The 18,284-nt window shown below is 37.8% G+C and overlaps 1 protein-coding gene across 7 annotated transcripts in view; it reads right to left on the bottom strand.

Moving 5' to 3' along the window:
• Nucleotides 1-17,965, bottom strand: part of LOC131075895 (translation factor GUF1 homolog, mitochondrial) — a 112,029-nt gene extending 94,064 nt beyond the window's left edge. For 3 of the 7 annotated variants that reach the window (XR_009113279.1, XR_009113278.1, XM_058012836.1), the window contains exon 1: nucleotides 17,517-17,965. Coding sequence is in view for 1 of the 7 variants with exons in the window: in XM_058012836.1 (XP_057868819.1) it covers nucleotides 17,517-17,795 (279 nt within the window). In the remaining 6 variants the exon portion in view is untranslated. The remainder of the gene's footprint in view (nucleotides 1-17,516) is intronic. The other 4 variants (XM_058012840.1, XM_058012838.1, XM_058012839.1 and 1 more) reach the window with 3 other exon arrangements.
• Between the last annotated feature and the right edge of the window lie 319 nt (nucleotides 17,966-18,284).

The following is an 18,284-nucleotide window of genomic DNA, read 5'->3' as shown; positions in this document are numbered from 1 at the left end:
AACAATAATGTTGATAAGACGGATGATGTATGATAAAACATTAATAAACAATGATTTAGATTTGGGAATAAACACATAGTGACAGACAAGATCTGACGCATGTCAGATCTGTCTGCCTTTGCATCAATTACATAAACCATATATGAATTTTAAGACAGGGATCTGCTAACAAGTTTGACAAAGGATAAGAAAACAAGAAAACTAGGAATTTGTTTGTGTCAAAAAAAGAACACTCAGGTTGAAGCCACACAATACACAGCAATCGGTTAATATGCTTTAGTAAACGATATTCGTGATGACCAATGAACAACGATTACTAAGTTCGATAATTAACAACAACGATGTGAATGTTAAAAATATTAATTGTTAGTCAACGCATTAATCAAGAGGCACGATTTGTCTAAAGGGAAAGGTGCGATCAAGGAAAGGTTGTATCCATCACCGAACAAAAGGGTGTGACCATTCAACCATTCAAATATATATTTAATAAGAATCACATACTCATTAGGAAGGGGAGGAGATATCCATCACAACAGATTTAAGTTTAAAACTGCAGAAGATCAATATATATTATCGATCAAATCAGAACAGAACTGTTATTAAGTTACAGGCAGTAACATCCTTGTTCTTGGTGGTATGCATGGGGATGTGCTTAATACGTATGCTTAATATATGAAGCCTGATAATGTTATTATGCAGAATTTAATAATAATATTAATATACACTGCAATACGATGACAGTCATTTTTAATTTCATTACTGTGGCAGACCGGATCTGACGCATGTCAGATCTGTCTGCTTTTACAGCCACAATAGGTAGAAGTGGTGTTAATAATTTATATAGTAGGTAATTACCAAATATATTGGTAATATAATTATATATATATATATATATATATATATATATATATATATATATATATTCAAATTAGAATAAGGATAATAGATTTATATATGATAATGATGTTAGCAAGATTTATATTGGCTTGATATATATATATATATATATACTTGATTATATTTTCTTAGATTATTTATATATGTGTGTCTTATCTCGTAATCAATCAAAGGAATGAATGGAGGAAGTATGTTAAGGAATTGGAGTTTACCAGTTCTCCCAAGCTAAGTAGGCCACCCCAATGGATGGAATTGTCATAGTGGGACGTTCCTGCCTCTTGTGGGCCAAGAGGTGAGTTGTCATAGTGGGACGCTGTGCGCTCTTGGGCTTAGTTGGATTGAGCAGTTTACAGGCACCTCTCAAGGCTTTCCTACCAAACTAAACTATGATTGGTTATAGGTAGAAAGACATGTTTATCATTCTTTGTAATATATGTGCTATTAATCCATGTATTTATTCGTCAATTCGTAAGTTTATTGAATGAATAGATTAAGTCACTCTCATAATTTGAAAAAATGATAAACTATATTATGGAATTACTAATTTAGGACAAAATTCAGGTAATCCCTAGTTGGGGACATTACATTGACCCTAGCACTTACTTATGTGCCTTGCAGTTTACTAGGATTGAGAAACCTTGATTAAGATCCACAAGCCCCTAACAAGGCCCTAGTAGATTAAGAGTGTGGCCCCTTAAGCAAACCCTTACTATAACGTTTAATAATTTCTTGAATGGATACCCGGGATACCACTCTCCTTGAGACCCATGGCTGCTGTGGGTGATATGTATAACCGTACTACATAAAAATCACTTGCAAGCGTTAGTGTTGCTTCTTGTGACCAAGATAATATATGCTTGTCTATCATGTAAAGGTAGTGTATGCCAAAAACTAATGATTTAAGTTGAAAGGAAAATGCAATGAAATTACTTAACAAAAGAGATAAATGTAAGAAAAGCATAGATGCAAATACTTGATTAAAATGAGCCATTCAAAAGGGGAAATCAGAAAATCTTACAATAAAAACAAAACATCCAATACCATGCTAACAACTACTCACTAGCTTCTATATATAGGCATTGTTGACCAATTTAAGCCCCTAAAATGAGGCCGGCCTAACTTACAATAAACATAATTAGGGATTAATAAACAAGTACTATGATAGTTGTCACGTATATCAATGCACTCAATGGGTTGAAGGCATAGCATGTTGTAATGTACCTTTTTTCAACCTCAATGATCAAAAAGAAAATAATTTAATTAAATAAATTGAGTTGTTTTAAATTAATACTTGTAAGCAACTTGCATTTAATTAATTGTGAATATTACATTTGTTTTTATAAAGTGACTTTTAGGGGCCAAAAAGTAAATTAATATTAAGTCACTTTTCTGGAGAAAAAGGATTATTATTCAGAAGTGATTTTAAAATATATTATCCAAAGTCTCACACAAGACTATAAAAGAAGACTAGGGAGAAAAAAGGAGGACATTCAGAGTTTTTATAATTTCTCTTTGTGAGATTTGAGCTTGTGCCCAAATTTCTGCTAGTGAGACAAAAAACCCAATGGTTGCCTAACAGACAAAAACCCAAAAGGCTGAAGCTGAGCACAAAAACCCTTTGCCTTCCACAGAGCGATTCTAGCCAGGGATCAGCAATGAGTTAAAGATTAGGAATTTGAGGATGAAAAACCCTCGAATCTCACTAAAGCAATTTCATATAGAACTGCCTTGGTGCTGAGAAAATATATTTTCAGATATGTTCCTGTTATCACAAAAGCTCGCACCCTTGCTGAGCTATCAACTCAGCAACCTTGTGAAACATGGAAATGACCCCGAAGTGTGGGACCTTGCGCAAGGGGTTGAATCTCTGGAGAAGGCCGGCTTCCTTCTTCAAATAGGTGCAGGTGTAGAACCAACTCAACACTTCAAACTAACTCCTAAGCCTATCCTAACAAATTGCAGAGGTAAAGGGAAGAAAGAAATGCTTGAAATAAAAAGAGGTGATGCACCAAGAAGAGATTGTTTCTCTCCCTACCGAAATGACACAAGTAATTAACTGAAACACCCTGAAGGTGCACAACTTTTCAGTTGTATGAGTGACCCCAATGCATATATGAAGGTTAGAATTCATTGAATGCCAAGAGGGGAGAAGGATTCCCACAAGTCACACTCAAAAAAACCAGTTAACACAGCATATATGAAAAGAAAAAACCACAAGACATACACCTATGATGGAGGTAAGAAAGCATACACAACATACATAAGTTGAAAAGAGGCAAGAATGGTGATTTTCAATTAATCATAAGGCCAAAAGCCAATCTTACAGTTGCATAAATGCAAAAATTTACAAGTCTTCAAGAGAAGAGAAGAGCATAAGAAAGCTCAAGGCAGCAGGGAGAGAACCCTTTACAATGAGGCTTAACAGCCTTACATAAAAAATGGGTTACAATGGTGATCATGACCCCTGCATGTCCGTCTGGAAGTGCAGGGAAGTGCATGTACTTGACTTGTACATGCAAGCAACCTAGCCATACCTCCAAAGGCAATTCTGAGGAAGATAGATTGACTGACCTTCCAAAGACAGACATGACATAAGTCACCCAGCATGGCCCCCGTACCTCCCTTGAGAGAAATCCTACCAAAACATTTAATACACCCTTGTGGCTCCACAAAAAGTCACCAAAATTGTCGAAGCATTTAAAGCTTTGAGTGTCGATCATGCCATCCGGAAGTGTTGCAAGTCGGAGGTAGTTTGGAAGACTTTGGAGACCGGACTCTCGAAGTGAGGAAGACAAGGGAAGGAGCAAGGAACTTCGGAACCTCAGGGTTCCGAAGTTCCGAGGAACTGCTCAAAGGAATGGGGTTCCAGAGTTCCAAGATAGAGAGAGGAAGAGAAGGGAAAGACCTTCGAAACCTTGGAGTTCCGGAGGAACTCGAGAGAGAAGGCAAAAGGGGAAGGAACTTCGAAACCTCGGGGTTCCGATGTTCCGGGGAGAAGAAGGAAGAAGGGGGAGGAGGGAACCTCAGGGTTCCAGGGTTCTGGGCAAGGCAAGGGAAGGGAACTTCAGAACCTCGAGGTTCCGGAGTTATGGGGAACTTCACAAAGGAACTTCGAAACCTCGGGGTTCCGGAGTTTTGGGCAAAGGAGAAGCTAGAGAAGAGGCGAAGGAAAGGAAGGCTAGGAACTTCGGAACCTCAGGGTCCCGGAGAGAAAGGAGAAAAGGGACAAGGAACTTCAGAACCTCGAGGTTCCGGAGTTCCGGGCAAAAGGAGAGAAAGGCTAAGGAGAGGAGGGGCTAAGCTAGGGAAGGAACTTCGGACCCTCGGGGTTCCGGAGTTCCAGAGAAACTGGAGAAAAGATGAGGGAAGGGAAGGGAACTTTGGAACCTCGGTGTTCCGGAGTTCCGGAGAAGGAAAGAAAGCGGCTAAGGCAAAGAACTTCGAAACCTCGGGGTTCCGGAGTTCCCAGGAAGAAGAAAAAGCAAAGGGAGGAACTTCCTCCGGACAAGGCAACACTTCACGCTTCATGATTCTTCTCTCCTTGATCAACTGGGGCCGCGCTGGTCCATGGAACATATCTCTGATCGGTTCTCACTGATGGACCAAGGGTGTCATATCAAACTATGCAAAGTTAATTAAATACATTTTAATGCATTTAAAATGCATTTGGGCGTACTTAGTGAAAATCGTGCCATTTTGGGGTTATAAGGAAATTGGAAGCAATTCAAACTCCATTATTGATTATTTGACATTGCTTGATATTTTCTCAGTGGATTGTCTGAGACAAGGGTTTCAGAGAGTTTGCTATTGAAGAACGTTCATTCTTCATGGATCTGTGATTCTGAAGCTGTGAAAGATCAGCTGAATTATTGCAAACTAAGATGGCTTCACACGGGAGTCTTTATGTGCTTCATCAGAGGTTTACTTGTGTTAATTATTTGCAGAATTGGAATAAGGAAGGAGGCATTACAGGTTAGACGCCTCATTAGCAGCATTGCATCAATTCAATAACCATTCGTACAAGTTTTCTTCCTGGCCGTACCATTCCAGCTTAGCACGTGGGGTCCCATATTGGGCATTTTTTACTGGAGGCTGAAACGCCTTCCTTTTTTGCAGTTTAGTGGCACATTCCCCAACGCCTAGCTCTAACAAGTTGATTTGTCTACTTTCTGGCGTGGAGAAAGTGCGTTCCAGACTTGTACGGCCATTTTGGTCAGTTTGCCAGTTTTGGCTGACAAACACCAAATTGTTTCATTTAAAATTAGCTAAGAACCTACAGGTATGCAATTAGCAGTAGGATTTATTGTAGCAGGTATCTTATTCATAATATAGTAGCAGTTGCTCTCAATTTTATTTCTATTTGGTTTTATGTGTAATTCTTGCCTAGCACATGTGTTCATTTATGCTTTAAAATTGTTCAAAAACCTTGAAAATCCAAAAACACAATAGCAATAGTATTTCAGGAGAGTTAGAACCAGCAGGGTTCTTACAAGCTTCCATAAAATTATTTGGTTCAAAATTTGAACAAGTGCAGGTACTCATTGTTTTGCAACAAACAAAATCGGCAATTCTAGCAAGGATGGTTTTAAAATGTAATGTTCCCTACTATAAGGCTGCCTATTTCCCAATGAATTAACACTTATTACTATACATTATTATGCTTCAATTCATATTTCTTAAACTATTACACAGATTAGTATTCATAACACATTCAACATTCAATATAATAAGTCCTATCTTAGATTCTTTCCTAATCCTAATGAGGGATGGGGATTTACTGCCATAGGCGCTGACAGCAACTACAAAGAGGCTCCCTCAACGCCCAGGACTACGCCCCTACCCATCTTGGGCTCACCATCACTTGTGATAGTTTTACTCGCCATTCCCTACACACACCAACCTATCCCCTCATTGGACTTGGTAGATGAATTAAGAGTAGGCCAATAATATAATAACCTTTCAAGTCTTATGAATGCATTTGAAATTAAGTATGACTGTCATACATATTGCAGTCTATATTAATATTACTATTAAATTCTGCATAAGAACATTATCAGGCTTCGTATAATAAGCATACATATTAAGCACATCACCATGCATACCACCAAGAACAAAGATGTTACTGCCTGTAACTTAATAACAGTTCTGATCTGATCTGATCGATGGTGATGATATTGGATGCTTTTGATTCCTTTCCTTTATATCTCATCATGTATGCCCTTTGGCAAGAGATACACCCTTTCACCATTAGCACCCTTTGAAAGAGAGCAACTCTTCATTATTTCTGCCCTTTGAAAGGGACACAACCTTTCACAATCAGATCTGCACTTCTTATTTAAATCAGATCTGCAATTCTGATTCCCCAAATTATCCCCTTTCAAATGAGGGTTTTTTCTCCCTTTTATATCTCATGTTTGAGGGAGTCGCAACTTTTCATTTTATGTCTTTTGACCATTCATTAACTTAATTAAATTTTAACTATATTTAATTATATTCTTTTATATTTTAATTTAATTTTTAATATTTTAATTTTATTATCAAATTCTATTTCAAAGTGGGGACAATACATAAAAACAACAATGGACAAAATCGTAAACAAAAGTGTGGTTCTATAAATGAGTAATAGTTTTGCAACAGCTAACTCAAAAAAGGAAAGCATACAAAACACCATAACACTTGAGATGCTTAGGAAGGTGGAGTACTGCAACGCACAGGAGTACAGCCTAATATTGAATTAAAGTGAAGAGGAAAGTCAGGAATTGGTTGTTGGACAATTGAGAGCACAGTGCACTTAGCACATACAAAGAACAAACTCTCAATTCAATTCATTGGCCAAACAGGAAGGATAAAACAAGTGACACATCATAATTCATCTTCTTGTGCTAAATGTGACATTGTAATGTCCCTTTTTGTGAATGCCCTAGTTTTTGCACTAAAATCACAATCCCAAGCCAAGCAAGGAATGAAATAGAATTAGAGATATAATTTCAATTGTTGAACAGGATAGATCCAGGTTGAGATCCACAATTGAACAGTAATGCTACAGCCTGCAATAAATAATGATTTATTGATCTGATTGCTTATATATATGCTAGGGATCGATCTGCTCTTATCGGTGCTACTGTTTGATGGATCTATTCTCTTTTATATCTGCTCTAAATAGGAATGATCTTCCCTAATTTCCCCCTTTGATCTGCTCATAAATCCTAAATTTATTCACTCAGATCTGAGTATATTTCCTATTTATTCTTCTGCTACTAAACTTCAGAGATCTGCCCTTTTTCTGCTGCAAGTTTGCTCTTTTTTTAGTAATGATTTTCCAATTCCTCCATGATTCTTGACCTTTGAAAGAGACACAACCTTATCTACTTTCCATTCCTTGATTCACATGGTTCATTCATTTCTTCCCTCCTCCTTATCCCTTTTAAAATGATCTCTTCTCCCTCTTATATCTCATGTTTGAGAGAGTCACAACTCTTCATTCCATGCCTTTTGACCATCCATTAACTTAATTACATTTTAATTATATTATATTATATTTTTATTATTTTATGTCTATTACTATTGATTATTAAATCCCATTTCAAAATAGGGACATTACAGTCCGCCCCACCCAAGATTGCTTGTCCTCAAGCAATGATCATGGAGTGTTCAAGATGATTCCCAATATGAAATTGCTTTGAAAACACACATGGAACAAACTTGTTGAAAACACATCAAACATGATGCGAAACATATTCACGACATAAGGCATACATTAGGAAGGCCAACACACCATTACAGACATGAGGCAAACACATAAATGCATGTAAGATATGAATCATATATATAAGACACCAAGCATACATGAGAAGGGTATGCATATAAAACACAGGAGTAAACATGCTGAAACACATTTAGTATGAAGCAAACACAAAGTATGAGGTATTGTTGATGTGTATTTTGTACACGACCAAACACAGAATAAAATACCTAAAGGTACCTTATCCTCTCTTGAATAAAGCTCCCGAATGCTAAAGATATCGCAGAAGGATCAATCGGAGAAGCTTCAAGGTTCCTGTCATGTAGGATCTCTACTCGTGGATAAGTTCTTCGCGGTATGATGTGATTTTGTTGGAATCACAAGGGGACTTACACTTGACAACCTAAACGTCTGATTTGCTTTGAATATTGCTGGAACACAGGATTTCACTAGCCTAGATTTTTTGAAAAAGGGGAAAAAAGGATGAGGGCGAGGGAAGGATCTAATTCTGACACTAAGAATGTAGGAACAATGAATGACCTTTGATGAAATTCTAACTAAGTCTTGTCTTGACATCCCAAGACCATCTCCACAAGGTTAGTGCGATCTTTGGAGGAAAGCTTTATGATGTTCAGATCATCGCTACAAGCATAGACACCATTAGGCTGATGCATATCAATGAAGAAGCGACAATTGAAGTTAAGCTTAAGCTGAATGATTCCAGTTGACTACACAAGGCAAGTCTGCAATCAACAAACTGCTAGTAGTATGGATATACAAATTTCACCATCAATCAAACACATTTCTTCCACTCATCTAATAACATGAAATCAAATCTGAGAAGTATAAAGACCATGCAAATTGTTGAATCGACCCATAGATTTCACCATTTCTTCAATTAAGTTTTACAAGTCTTTTACAACAACATCTTGGCAACAATCTTTGCCTTCTCTTGCTATTCTATCAACTGACTATTCACTACTAGCTAACTATTCACCTACTATCAACTATTGACTAACTATTGTTAGCCTTTACAAAATGAGGAGCCAGGGCTTATATAGCGCCCTTAATACAATTCGATGGCTCAGATCAACTTGAGATCAATGGCCGAGATTTTACAATGAAAACCCTAATTAGGGTTTTGTTACAACAAACTCAATTTTGGCCAATGAAATAATTGCATTATTTGGACACATGTCTTCTCTGAAATATTTGACCAATGGATAACCGGGGTAGGTACATTGAATCTAGACACGCTGAGGTGGACCAATCCAACTGGAGGAGTGATGACTAGGATGCCACCTTGTCTGACACTTGCAACTTGGTAGATATTCAATTTGATGATGCTGAGAAGCTAACTTTAATCAACTCTTCTGAAACTGTCTGCTTCTTCAACAAACCCTTGCTTTAACTTCCTTTGTCTTCGATGTGCAGGATGGATAGTGTACCTTTCCTTCAAATGCTGGACTGGAAGAGGTCGTCCTTGATGATGCTGGGCTAGAGAAGGCCGTCCTTGTCTTGCCCTGGTCTCCTTTTAACTGCAAGACAAACAAAAAGATGATTAAGGACACATAATAAATTCATTTCAACATAGCATTTTATACCTTAAATCGTCAACAAGAAGACATCAAAATTAAGTTGTTCAAGAGTCTTTCCAGGGATAGGCCCTATAGGAATTTCGCCCTGGACCCTTTGGAAGGGTCAAGAGCGAATTTTGCATTCCTGGCTCAAATTCTTCTCACCTAGTGATCATACTTGCCTAGATACATGCCCAAGGACGTCCTCATTCTCAACCAACACCAAGCTTGATGTAAATTTGGGGCAAAAATGGAGGTTTTAAGAATTTCGCTCTGGATCCTTTGGAAGGGTCAAGAGCGAAATTCAAGATTTAGGTCTTAATTCCTCATCTCCTTCACTTCAATTCATCCTACAGGGCAAAGAAACATCATTTCAACCTCAACTACGCCTTAGGACTCAAAGTCTTGACTTGACACAAGGAGAAAATAGGGATTTTGATGAATTTCGCTCTGGACCCTTTGGAAGGGTCAGGAGCGAAATTCACTTTTTGCAGGTCCCTTCTTCATCATTTCATCTTGAATTCTCCTCACAAGGCAAGGAAATACTTCTCTTCTTTCATCCAACCCAAGATTAACTTGATTTTGCAAGGCAAAATAGGTGATTGAAGGATTTTCGCCATAGACCCTTTGGAAGGGTCAAGAGCGATTTTCCTCCTCTGACCTAAAATCACAGTGTTCCACGGGGACGCGTCCCCCCCCTTTTTGGGCGCATTCCCCCGTCAGAAACGTCTCGGGGACGGGGGGACAGGGACACGACGTCCCCCACCGTCCCGCCACCGCCACCACCACCCAAGCGCCGTCGGGACGCGGAGACATCCCCGCATCTCCCAAGGAGACATGGAGACATCTCCTTGGGAGACGTCTGGGCGTCTCCCAGAGAGACATGGAGACGCCTCCACGTCTCCTTGGGAGACGCCCAAGCGTCTCCCCGTCCTTCAAGAGACGTGCAGACATCTCTCCAAAGACGGGGAGATGCCCAGACGTCTCCTGTCGCCCCCACTTATATGCAATGTTTAAAATTAAAATTTAAAAAAAAAAGTGAGTTTTTAAGTTTTTTGAGGGTTAAGGGGTAACTCTAATTGGACGTGGGCCAATAGAAAAATAACACCCAACGTCTTAAGAAAATAATAAAAGTATTTTTGGCCTCGCGGGGCGCTGCCCCTCGACCCCGCCCTGTATCGCGACAGGAACGCACAAGGGGCGCTGCCCCTTGACCCCACAAGGGGCGATGCCCCTTGACTCCAACTTGGGGGCGCTGCCCCCAAACCCCCGTTGAAAAATATAGGGAGAAACTGCGCCGATAGAAGTAGGAAAAATCTAACCTCCGAGTTTGATTAGGCTCCATATAACAACACAACTTAGAAATCTTGGTATTTAGATTTAGTATTTCAAATTTCCTATAGTCTCATTTGAAATGTAATTCTTACACTGTAATACTGTCATACATCTTTTCAAAACTAGTTTTTCAAGTACTATATGTATATGTATATGTATAAGTATATGAGCATCTTTTACCTTGGTCTAGGCATAGCTTAGCAAAAATTTGAAGGGAATAGGTAGATTTTGGGATTTTCACTCTGGACCCTTTGGAAGGGTCAGGAGCGAAAATCTTGTTTTAGGGCTATTTCTCCATCCTTTCAACTTCAAATTACCTCCAAGACTTAGAACACCTTGCCTCACTCCTCTCCAGGGTATAAAAACCAAAAACTTGACTTCATTTGCAAGGAAAAAAGGGTGATCCTAGGAATTTCGCTCTGGACCCTTTGGAAGGGTCAGGAGCGAAATTCTCATTTGGCTTCAAAATTTGCATTCTTGGTGACCAAAATCCATTCTAAGGCAATCCAAATGACTTCTCTCACCCTTGTCCAAGTTTAACTTTGCTCAAATTTTGGAAGAAAAGATGGTTTTTAGGATTTTCGCTCTAGACCCTTTGGAAGGATCAGGAGCAAAAATCACTTTTAAGCTCAATTCCTTCATCTTTCATGGTTTCTAGCAACTTAAAGTCACTCTCAAGGGCAACTTCTCCTTGATTTTACCTTATCCCACACTTGATCTAGCAAAAAATTGATAGCAAAGAGAAGTTTTGAGAGAATTCGCTCTGGACCCTTTGGAAGGGTCAGGAGCGAAATTCTCATTCTTGACCAAAAATCATCATTTTTTTTCAACTTGAAACTTCTTTGCAAGGTAGAATTTCATCTTTCATTGCCCTAGGAACAAGGTTTCATGTCCAAGAAAGGTCAAAAAGTAGGCTTATAAGGAATTTCGCTCTGGACCCTTTGGGAGGATCAGGAGCGAAATTTCCTTTCTTGGCTAAAATCCTTCATTTTCATAACTTCCAAGCATCCCCAAGGATTCCAACATGTCAATTATCTCCTTCAACATGCCTTGGTCATCAAGATTTGGCCAAACAAGGAAAGAAATGCCTCTTAGAGAGATTTTCGCTCTGGACCCTTTGGAAGGGTTAGGAGCGAAAATCTTGGCTTGGGCTAGATTCTTCATTTTTTCAATTCAAAACATCTTCAAGAGGCAAAGACAAGCTATCTCCCTTCCATACAATTCATAAAAGACCAAGAACTTGACCTTCTTCAATGCAAAAATAAAAGTTTTTAGGAATTTCGCTCTAGACCCTTTGGAAGAGTCAGGAGCGAAATTTGCTTTTTGCGAAATTTGCTTTTTGGTCCTAAATCCTTCATTTTCAATGCTTTCAAACATTTCAAAGGCAACAAGAATGTCCATCCTTCCTTCCAAGATACCCTGCAAATCAAAATTTAGTCAAACTTAGGAGGAAATGAGCTTCAAGAAGATTTTCGCTTTGGACCCTTTGGAAGGGTCAGGAGCGAAAATCTCATTCCAGGCTAGATTGCTCACTTTTCAAACTTCAAACCACCTCCTAAGGCAAAATTAGATCATTTTCCACATTAGGAACAAGGTTTCTAGTCCATTCAAGGCAACAAATAAGGTTTATGATGAATTTCGCTCTGGACCCTTTGGGAGGGTCAGGAGCGAAATTCTCTTTTAGGCCAAAATCTTGTTCTTCAAAATCAATCAACTCCATCTCCAGGCAAAAACATATCAATTCATCCTCAAACATGCCTTAGAAACCAACACTTAGCCAAAATTGGGAAGGAAATGTGGGCTACTAAGATTTTCGCTCTGGACCCTTTGGAAGGGTCAAGAAGGAATTTCTTGTTTTGGGTTGGATCCTTGACTTTTCCTATTTTCATCCTCTTTGGGAGGCAAACATAGATCCTTCCTCATGCATCTCCACCTTGGTCTTGACTCTTGCTAAATGAAAAATGAGTGTTTTCAAGAATTTCACTCTGGACCCTCTGGAAGGGTCAGGAGCGAAATTCATCTTCTTGACTAAAATCCTTCATCTTTCAATCTTGACAAGGCTAGAACATTCGAAAATACCTTCAAACATACCTTAGGAACTAGAAATTTGGCCTTGATAAGTGAGAATTTGAGGTCGTCAAGGATTTTCGCTCTGGACCCTTTGGAAGGGTCAAGAGCGAAATCCCTATTCTTGGCCAAGATCATGACTTCATTTTCACATTTCTTCATTCAAACAAGCGTTTTTACCTTCATTCAAGCCTGGGAATGCGTTAGTTCTAGGTTTTGGTCAAAGTAGAATGTCTTATGGAGAATTTCGCTCTGGACCCTTTGGAAGGGTCAGGAGCGAAATTTGACATTTTGGTCTCTCCGTCAGGATCATTTTATGGAATATAACATTTAAGTATAAGTCACTTATACTTTAAGTTATATTCCATATATACTGTCAGGATGTTTGAGAGTGGTTTCGGACCTCCAGGAGTTATATTGCAAAATCTAGTTTTTGGAGGATTCTTCAGTTTTCCAGACTTAGTCAAATTTCAGGATCAGGACATTCCAGACTTAGCCAAATTTCAGGATCAAGACATTCCAGACTTAGCCAAATTTCAGGGCATTTGAAGATCAGGATGACATTCCAGACTTCATCACTCACCAACTTGACCTAGCTCAGACCTTCAAGAATGATACCCACTCACCAAGCAAGACACAATTAGCAACAAGGGCAAAACCAGACCCTAAGGAAGACTCTCAAAGAAACCCTAACCTGGAGCACCTGCTGACTCCCCTGGCTCAAGCAAAGCCTACCATCCTATTGATCCCCTGGCGACACTCAAAATGCAAAGGCTAACAGACAAACCCTAAAAGACCCAGAAAACAAACCCTAGAGAGCAAAAAGCAGGGATCCCCATTTGCAATGGGGCGATGTGTGAATATGTCACAACAAGTATACACATGAATACACATAAAGCATGAATCATACACACAAATACACGCAAGGTGTAAAGTTTGAAGTATACACATGAATACATGTAAGAAATGAAGCATACACGTAAAGCATGAAGTATACACACAAATACATGTGAATTATACACATGACTACATGTAAAGTATGAATCATACACATGAATACACGCAAGGCATAAAGCATGAAGCATACACGTAAAACATGTAAGACATGAATTAATTCACATAAATACACGGAGGCATGAAGCATACACGTAAAACATGTAAAACATGAATTAATTCACATAAATACACGGAGGCATGAAGCACACATGTAAAGCACGAAGCAATACATAACTACACATAAGGTAGAAAGCATATATGAGAAAGGCACTCATGGAGTGGACATACATCAGTCATGAAGCAGCACATAAATGCACATAAGACACAAGGCATACATGCTGAAAACATATCAAACATGAAGCAAACACAAGGCATTCATGAGAAAAGCACGCATATTAAATATACATGGAGCAAGCATGCTCAGCACACGCATACATATATAGACATGCAATGATGGTCTACTTGATTTTATTTTTGAACTAAGTTTATAGATCCCTCTCTCAGACCTTCAAATTGCTTTTGAATAGAATGCATTTCATTGTTTTAGCTTTTCCCTGCAGACTGGCAGGATCATGCTCTGATACCAATTGCAATGTCCCCTTTTGTGAATGCCCTAGTTTTTACCCTAAAATCACAATTCCAAGCCAAGCAAGGAATGCATAGAATTAGAGATATAATTTCAATTGTTGAACAAGATAGATCCAGGTTGTGATCCACAATTGAACAGTAATGCTACAGCCTGCAATAAAAAATGATTTACTGATCTGATTGCTTATATATATATAGGGGTCGATCTTCTCTTATTGGCCCTACTGTTTGATCAATCTATTCTCCTTTATATCTGCTCTGAATAGGAATTATCTTCCCTAATTTCCCCCTTTGATCTGCTCATAAATCCTGAATATAATTCACTCAGATCTGCATATATTTCCTATTTAATCTTCTGCTACTAAACTTCAGAGATCTGCCCTTTTTCTGCTGCAAGTTGCTCTTTTTTTATAGGAATGATTTTCCTATTCCTCCATGATTCTTGACCTTTGAAAAAGACACAACCTTATCTACTTCCCATTCCTTTCTTCTTCCATTAATCCTTCCTTGATTCACATGGTTCATTCATTTCTTCCCTCCTCCTTATCCCTTTTCAAATGATCTCTTCTCCCTCTTGTATATCATGTTTGAGAGAGTCACAACTCTTCATTCCATGCCTTTTGATCATTCATTAACTTAATTAAATTTTAATTATATAATATTATTTTTTGTCTATTATTATTTATTATTAAATCCTATTTCAAAATAGGGACATTATAGATGTAATAAATAAGATAGGACTGCTATTTGGCACCTATCAAATTAAGTTTTTCCTCACAAATTGGGTGTTTCTCATGTTAAAAATGTGTATAGTGTTTATGGCATTTGCTTTTGTTTTTACCAGTGAATTGTGAGCATAGTTTAACACTAAAATTCATTGAAAACATTTTAGAGTGAAGTATATGAGTAGTTAGGTGAATTTGCAGCCATAAATGCCAGCATTTGTAGCAATTACAGATCATTTAGAATGCAAAACGTGGTTTCTGCAGAGACTGGTCCAAATCCTTGAGCACTTTGGGCCTTTTATGAAGTCCTTTGAAATATTAAGCTTAGTATCTTTGTAAAAGTTGTAGAATCTGAACCGCACTAAAGACAATCTGGTGTCCTACTTATCCCAAGATTTTGCTCTGAGTCAATCATTTTGCTATTGCACTGGTAGTAAATGTTATCAAACTAATTGACTGTTCGATGCATCCAAATCCATCCCTCTTCCAGCCCATATGGGTGTTGTTATTCACCAAATCAACAATCCAAATGTTGACAACTTGACACTTATATTTCATGCAGACTGTCACTCTCTGTCCTGCATTTTAAGCTGGAATTGAACACATGCTGAGGTCTCCATTCATGATAGCTACTCCAACAGAACATGAAATCGCAGAATTGGTAATAATCCATTTCATTCCCACAACAACCACCCTCTAAAGCAGCTTCTGGTATGCCCAACATTAGGTTAATCCTAAAGGTAAAGAACTTTTGATCAGATACTACACTACAAGATACTTCCAAGATTATACTGCTATAGATTTTTTGAAAGAAAGAACTTTGAGATAAATGCAAACAAATTCTTTGAGAGAATTGGCATTTCAAGTCACACCCTCATGCCCCACCATCAGGATGACTGATCTATTGGAAACCATATGAGTAACCCTTCATGTAGATATTACACTTTCTACAAACTCTTGAAGGACCTTGTTAGGTACTTTAAAAATAAATGGTTTTCCTTTGTTCTGAAACATTGTGCAAAATGCATTTCAGGGTAGATTTGATATTGGTCGGTATTCTCTTCAAACTGTACTACTTTAATTTAGTTACTAATTTCCACTAGTGGCCTTGAATCAGCAAGAGAATTGAGATGAAGCATATAGTCCAAAAAGTACATATTGAATAAAAAATACATAGCTGTAATAAAACAAGAATATAAAGTGGCAGTAAGCTGCACTGAGAGAATCATGAAGCAACAGAATGAATGCTGCAATGCCAGAAAATTTAAAGCTAAGTCATGAAAGTACTATTCACGATTTCAAGGTTTATAAAAAATTGGTAATGTATCCATGCTCAGATTTGGAAGCCACAGCAAATTCTAAGAACTTGCTTAATGCATCAACTTGTGAACTTCATAGACGGGCAAAACTCAGTTTGATTTAGTCAAACCTACAAACTTAATACTAAGGGATTCCAATGCCAAAAGTTCAAAAATACCTATATTCAATATTAGCTTCACTTGGACTAGTTAATCTACCAGTGGCAAATAACCAATCATTTTAATCCATTTGTCTAGTAAATATTTTTGATAAATTCAAATTTCGTTTGCTATTGCTATCATAAAAATTAGTCTACATGACACTTAGGCTAGTTAATCTACCAGTGACAAATATAAACAGTGAAGAAAGAAGAGTGTCATGTAAGTACTGATGGGATCTACATAACACTCTCTCACTATCCTTGATAGACTAGATATTGAGAATCTTATGGTTATACTGAAAGAACTTCTGCATACTTTTTGCAATATTCACTTACAAAGAATTTGAACGTCTTTTGTCATCATTCTTTATCAAAGTGTTTTGCTCAAGTATATTGCTACAAGAGGCATTTCAAGGAAGCTACTTAAGTCAACAAACACCCAAACAACCTTAACCATCACATGGGTTTATGTGAGATCCATCTTGCGAAAAGTTTTAAAAGTTCCACAACCTAAGGAACAATTAATTGAATGTACCTATTTTATAAATTATGTATGCAGATGGAAAAATAGGATTAATCGCCCATTTCTAACTATTAGCGAGCAACTTACATAACAGTTAGTAAAAACTATAAATACTTAACACCATTCCTAGGCTAGGCCCATGGGATGTCGATTGTACTTCAAATAGTTCTCTATAATAGGAACTCTAATCAACAACGTAGTCCACAAACATCTTAGGATTATGTAAAGTCAATGGTTAAAAATTCAAACATAGCTCTCATCCAAAGGCTTCATTTTCCAGTCATTGGCTGCGGAAGTCTTAAGTCTCTTAATTTTTCACATCTCCGGATGTCTTGTACATTGTTCTTTTACAAAAATGGTCGCAACAATTTAAGGTAAAGCACATTCAACGCCCAAGAGCTCCTTGGGTTCTTTTCTATAAAGGCACTGCTATGAAATAACAATCATACTTTTTGAGACCTATTCAGCTAGTTTAGTCACTTATGGACATTAATTTGAGTTATTTCTTTCTGTTGTATGTTTGGCTTTTGAGCGGTAGAAATAGGGTTTCGCGTAAATAGAAAACTACTGTTAGGGTTTTAACAGCTTAGGGTTTAAAGAAGCGTACCTGTAATTTGTCCAGATACTGTGGCTGGCCATGGCCTTTCTTAATTGTTCCGGTGAGCTCCAAGAGACGGTCTGCCAGCGTAGATTTACCGTGATCGACATGAGCGATGATTGAGAAATTTCTGATGAGCTCCGGCGCATATTGGCTTAGATCAATCGTATTATGTGAGTTTGAGCACAGGGAGCGACTGTGTAATAATGAAGAGTGAGCGGAATTAAGTGTTTTGGAGCGAGCGTGAAGGGTTTGAGCGGCCTGTCTGATAAGCCTCCACCCTCCCATTATATACACGTCATAAAATGTGTAATTTATCCATGGCCCGATTCACAAATCTGAGGAAGCACTTTGAATTCATAAGGAAACAAGTGGGTTGGTCAGGAAGCCGCTTCCATTTACGCGCTGCTGCTTCCTTTTTATTCGTATTGGAGAGGTGGCTTTCAATGAATACAAGGCTAAAGGTAGCTTATGTAATTAGGAATTTTTAAAAAAAGATGAATTACTATTAAATAGGTAATAGATTTTTTTTCCTTAATTTTAAAGTAAATTTTTACAATGAATTAATTGTTAAAATATTTAAATATTCAATTTGAATGTTACATAATGTTTCAAGTATATTTAAATATTCAATTTGAATGTTACAAAATGTTTCAAGTTGTTTTTCTATTTCAATTATTTTAGATGTGCAAAAAGTAGTTTTTCTATTTCAATTATTTTAGATGTGCAAAAAGTATATATTATTTATTTTTGTCTCTTTTATCTATTTTTTTCACA

This window comes from Cryptomeria japonica, chromosome 3 (assembly GCF_030272615.1).
Source record: "Cryptomeria japonica chromosome 3, Sugi_1.0, whole genome shotgun sequence".
Lineage (NCBI taxonomy): Eukaryota > Viridiplantae > Streptophyta > Pinopsida > Cupressales > Cupressaceae > Cryptomeria > Cryptomeria japonica.
Note: the sequence above shows the minus strand (reverse complement) of the source record. Positions and strands in the feature narration are given on the sequence as shown.